This window comes from Vombatus ursinus, unplaced genomic scaffold, assembly GCF_900497805.2.
Source record: "Vombatus ursinus unplaced genomic scaffold, bare-nosed wombat genome assembly UNPS02014791.1, whole genome shotgun sequence".
NCBI lineage: Eukaryota > Metazoa > Chordata > Mammalia > Diprotodontia > Vombatidae > Vombatus > Vombatus ursinus.
The window spans coordinates 44,617,057-44,622,468 of record NW_020954569.1 but is presented as its reverse complement, the minus strand read 5'-3'; the positions used below and the strand labels follow the sequence as shown (position 1 = coordinate 44,622,468).

Genomic DNA, 5,412 nt, shown 5'->3' with positions numbered 1-5,412 from the left:
TTCTATCTCCAGAACTTAACACAGTGCTTTGTAAATATTAAGTGCTTAATAAATGCTTTTTCATTCACTCATTCATCTTTAGTCTGATTCTAACAAAGGAGTTCTCAACTTTCTGTTGGTCAATCTGGTGAAACCTATGACTCTCTTCTCAGAATAATGTTTTTAAATGCATAAAATACATAGGACTACAAAGAAAACCAATTGAAATATAGTTATCAAAATATTTTTTAAAAGGAAAAAAGTTCATGAGCACCAAGGTTAAGAACTCCTATCAGGATAGACATGCTGAAAACAAAGTTGAGGTAAAATAGACACAGAGAAAAACTAATTGAGCATCAGATTTTTAAAATGCATTTCTTAAATGACAGTTAAAGAAATAAAAACTATTTTATGATCAAGCTTTGTGATATAATTGTTATTTAATAGTATTATTTCCAACATTTGACTGGCTTCATTTGTTTCAGGTTTTGCATTCTTCAATTAATTAAATTTTCTGAAGGATGGATGGTATTTTCGATGTCATTCCAGAAATCAAAGAGACTTCAACTGTCGCTGCTTGTGTCTTGGATTTGTTTCACAATACACAAACCATCGTCCACGCCTTTTCACAAAATAACAGTTCTTACATCGTTTCTTTAGAACAGCTTTTGTTTTGAACCCAAGAGCAGGTTGAAAGGATGGAAGCAGGTAACGTGAAAGAAATGGCTGAATTTTTGAGCTATACTTCATGGGATTTGCATCTATGGGAACTGTACTTTGTCGTGAGGCAAAGAGGAATGCAGAGATTGAGGAAGGTTTTGCCAAACACCTGCTCATTTGGAAAAGAGGACTGCTGATGGTAAACATCATTTTCTTTACAAACAGAGATGCCATGTTTTAGCCAAACCTGGGGGAAGAAGAAAAAAGATTTTTTATTTCCCCTTTATTTGATACTATTTACAACCTTTCGCCCATTTTATTCAATGCTTTCATGGCTCAAAGCTTAGAAAAGGTAGTCAACATATCTACAACTATTATCAAACCCCCAGGAGAATTATAATAAAACCCAGAGGTCATTCAGAGTCTTTGGTAGAAAATGGACATTATTAGAAATGATGATACTAAGGGCCAAAAAGGGCAAAACCCACCCTTCCCACAGTGAAAAAACAAAATAAATTGTTTTAAATACATTAACAGAAAAAAGGTATCACACACTAATAGGCAGGCAACACTTTCCTTCTCTTCTCAAGACCACAACTCACCAATACACACATACTCAGACACATACATGAAGAGACAGACACACCCCTTTAGATCTGTAGATCTTTTAGTGTTTTGCTTTGTTGAGTGGTTTTTAGATTTTTATTTTTCCCATGGGGCTGGTTAGGATATTCCGGATAAACTGGGAGAGAATGAGAGTCAATTGGCTGAGCACTTACTCAGTTCCCCTGTTAAACTACTTTCCTCAGGGAGAATAAATGTACAAAATTAAAGAGTTTGTTGTTGTAACCAGAGCATTTAGGCATCCTTAAAAATACATACTATCTTTCCAGTACATGTAAAAAATTTCTCATTGCTCATATTACACTTAACAACTACCTACTGGGCAACAAAATTAGATAAGTAAAGTACTGTAAACTAATTCCATCTATAATAAACTAACTTTATCAACAGTTCTACACATGTACAATATCTCAGATTATAAAATTACTTTTAGCAATTAGCTGAAATAAAATGACAGTTCCTTAAGGATCAATGATTGAACCTTTGCTATTTAATGTTTTTATCAATGATTTGGATAAAGATACAGATATATTTATAATAATGCTTATCAAATTTTAAATGACATAGGACTGGGAGATATAACATATAACAGTTAAGATCCAGAAAGATCAACATTAAGCTAATTCTAAAAAGATGAAATAAACTTTTACATTTAGGTTCAAAAAATCACCTTCACTAATAGAGGATGGGAGTAATATGGCCAGAGAGTTATTTATATGAAAAATACCTGGAGATTTTGGTAGACCTCAAGCTAAATGAGTGAAGTACGTTAGCCAAAAAGGCTAATGTGATCTTAGGCTACATGTTAGGGAACAGGGAGATGAGCATCTTAATATATTCTGCCCCAGCCAAACTACAGAATTTCAGTGTTACAAGGAGTCTCAGGGGCCTCCTAGTCCAACCCAAACCTGAAAATCAATACACTAAACAACCCCAACAAGTGATCACCTAGTCTCTGCATGAAGCACTTCAGTGATGGGGACCTCACTACCTTCCAAAGCAACCCATTCCACTTTGATAATGTTCCATTTTGAGGATGTTCCTTCTTTACATCAAGTCTAAATGTGCCTCTTTGCAACTTCCATCCACTGTTCCTAGTTCTGATCTCTTAGGACAAACAGAATGAATCTAATCCCTCTACCACAGAATACCCTTTCAAGTACCTATAGACAAGTATCCATCATGCCCTGCCTTTAGTCTTCTTCTCCATCCTAAGTGTCTTCAATTCCTTCAACAAGTCCTTACACTGGAAGCCCTTCATCAATCAGGTAGCCCTCCTGAGGAAGAGCTGAAGGAACTGGCAATGGTTAGTCTGGAGAAGATTTAGAGGAGCATGACACCTTTCCTCCAGTATCTGAAGGACAATCACCTAGAAGATGAATTAGCCGACTTCTTCTTGGCCCCAGAATGCAGGACTAGGAACAATGCACAGAAGTCGAAATAAGGTAAATTCAAGCTAAACAATTAGAACTGTCCTAAAGTGGAACAGACTTTCTCAGGAAGTAATGGTTTCTCCTTCACTAGAGGTCTGTGTTTTGCTGTAAGGAGGATTCTCAGTCAGATTCAGGTGGATCAGATGGTCTATGGTCCCCTTCCAATTCCGTTTCTATGATGTTGTGTAATATACCCCATTACATGTCATCAATGACTTCAAATTTTAAACCCCAACACTCCTATAATTAAAAGCACATCAACACTAGAAAACATTATTTCCAAGTTTCCATGAGTCCAGGTTTATGCAGGAGAAGTCAGATGCAGGATCTGGATAAGAAATATCAGGTCTGATTTCCAAAACTCAGTCCTAACCCAGTGAACAAGGCAGCTACACCCTAGGTTCTATATGAGATTATGAGCTTCTTGTGGTCATAAACCATTGTATACAGCTTTGCATAAGTAATAATAACAATAACACTTAGTAACATTAATGTGACTTATTTTATTTATGTTTCCTATCTACATGGCAGAGACTAACACTAAGGGCTGAAAACAAATGAGTAAATGCATGTTCTATGAATGAATAAATGGCACTTTAAAGGTTTTCTAACACTCTCCTTCCAAGCTTTAAGAACAGCAACCACGTGGGAGGAGTAGTGCAAATGTGACATCCATCTTTTACACAATGAGAATACGGCAGCTAAATGGGTAAGTGATGTGGCCAGGCTCACATTCACTTCAAACATGTCAAATTTTGCCTTTGATGCCTGGCAAATATGTTAAGTGCTTAATAAATGCTTGTTGATTTGACTTTGATGCTTATTCTCCGTTTGACCCCATACATGCAGCACCAAATCTCCCTGGCCCTTAGCTTGACTAACTGTAAAATGGGAGGTGGGGATTGGACCTGGATGGTTTCTGAGGTCCCTTCCAGTTCCAGATCTATTGTTTTATTACAATAGTAACAGCTAATACTTACATAGCACTTAACTAGACGCCAAGCATTGGACTAAGTGCTTTACAATCATTATCTTATTTGATCCCCAAAACAACCCAGGAGGTAGGTGTTATTATGACCCCTTTTTTACAGATGAGGAAACTAAGGCAAATAAAGGTTAAGTGACTTGCCCAGGGTCACACTGCTAGTAAATGTCTGAGATGGAATTTGAACTCGGGTCTTCCTGACTCCAGGCCTGGTCTTTTGCTGCCCCAAATACGGGTCTGTTTTTATGAAGATAAGAAAATAGAAACGAAACAGCCACTGCCCTGGAGGAGCTCACACCGGACTGGGAAGGCATGGGGCTGGGGCCCCGCCCGAGGGTGGGGTGGGGGCGGGTCTCGGGTCCGACAGGCCAGGCCCGTCCGCACCGGCCGGCCCAGGCTCGGGCTGGGGGCACACTCGCCCCGCCCGGGGCTCCGAGCTCCTGAGAGCATCCCCCCTCCGGGGAGTCGGGGCGCCGGGTCTCCTCGCCGCTTCTGGGGCGGAGGAGGCCGGGGAGGGGAGAAATGTGGGAAATCGAAATAAAAAAAATAGATATGATTAGTTTTGAAAATGCACGCCGCACCGGCGCGTCTCAGGAGGGCGCAACCCAAACCCAACCCCTCCCCAAAGCGTCCCAACAGCCCTGAGGGTGGCAACGACCAGCACGAATATGACCATTTTACAGAGGAGGAAACTGAGTCCAGGAAAGGCGAAGCACCTTGCTCACGCGGTGACTGCGCTTGGCACTGTGGCTGGCACACAATGGGCGCTTAATAAATGCTCACCGAAGGATTGCAAGCAAGAGGCGGAAATCAGGTCTGGCTCACGGTCACTCCCAGGCGCTCTCCGGCAGCTGCGCCCGAAGGCCCGCACGGTGGGGGCGCGGCCCCTTTAAGCAAAGGGAGGGGGCGACGGAGAGCAGGCCCAGGCGCCCGGGAGGTGGGGGGGGAGTGCGCCCAGAGCTCGCGCGCCCGGGTTCTGCCCGCTGCCACGCCAGAACGCCACTGACCTGGTGCGGAGGGTGGCTGTGAGGGGTCCCCGCAGCGCCCGTCTCGCGGGGTCACTGCTACCGAGTCAGGAGCAAAGAGCCGCAGCCACGGCAACTTTTCCAAGCCCTTCAGAGATATCGTGCTTGCAGCTCCAGCGGCTCTGCGCATGCGTTACGTCTTTACGTCACACGCAGGGAGGCGAACGAAGGCGCGGCGCTCACGCTCTCTCTCCAGGAGCAAAGATGGCGCTGGGGCAGTCACGTGACCGCCAGCTACCCTCCACCTTTCTCCTTTGGGCAAGAGCTGCTCGGGCTGTGGTGCCAGGGATCCACCAGACTGTTCCCTCTCTGGGAGGACGTCTAAACAGAATTTCCTAAACCAGTATAACTGACATATATATAAAAATAAAAAGATTTATCATGCGCAAATATATTTTGTTGTTGTTCAGTCGCCTTGGCCTCTTCGTGACTTCATTTGCCGTGTTCTTGGCAAAGATAGTGCAGTGGTTTGCCTGAACAATAAGCACATATATAATTATTACTAAGGACCATCATTATTGTACATAAGCAACCTCTTTTTACATGTGTGAGCATACTAGAGGTGAAGCCCATTCCAAACTTCTTTTAAATATGGGCTTCTATTCCATAAAAGCAGGAGTTTTCCTTACAAATTGGAGCTCTAGGTCCTCTAGTCCCAGGACTTCACTTGCTTACGTGGATTTTATGTGTCTGTTGTACATATGGG

The 5,412-nt window shown here is 42.5% G+C and overlaps 1 protein-coding gene across 2 annotated transcripts; it reads right to left on the bottom strand.

Annotated features, from left to right (window-relative positions):
- Positions 1-400: 400 nt before the first annotated feature.
- Positions 401-4,776, bottom strand: MRPL36 (mitochondrial ribosomal protein L36). Of its 2 annotated transcripts, none has more exons than XM_027868973.1 (2): positions 4,689-4,776; positions 401-886 (listed from the first exon to the last, which is right to left on the bottom strand). In XM_027868973.1, exon 2 carries the CDS (start codon positions 871-873, stop codon positions 532-534), a length of 342 nt encoding a protein of 113 aa, XP_027724774.1. In that variant the 5' UTR covers positions 874-886; positions 4,689-4,776; the 3' UTR covers positions 401-531. The 2 variants fall into 2 exon arrangements, with proteins under 2 accessions (XP_027724774.1, XP_027724775.1); XM_027868974.1 differs by lacking the exon at positions 4,689-4,776 and adding an exon at positions 4,465-4,570.
- Between the last annotated feature and the right edge of the window lie 636 nt (positions 4,777-5,412).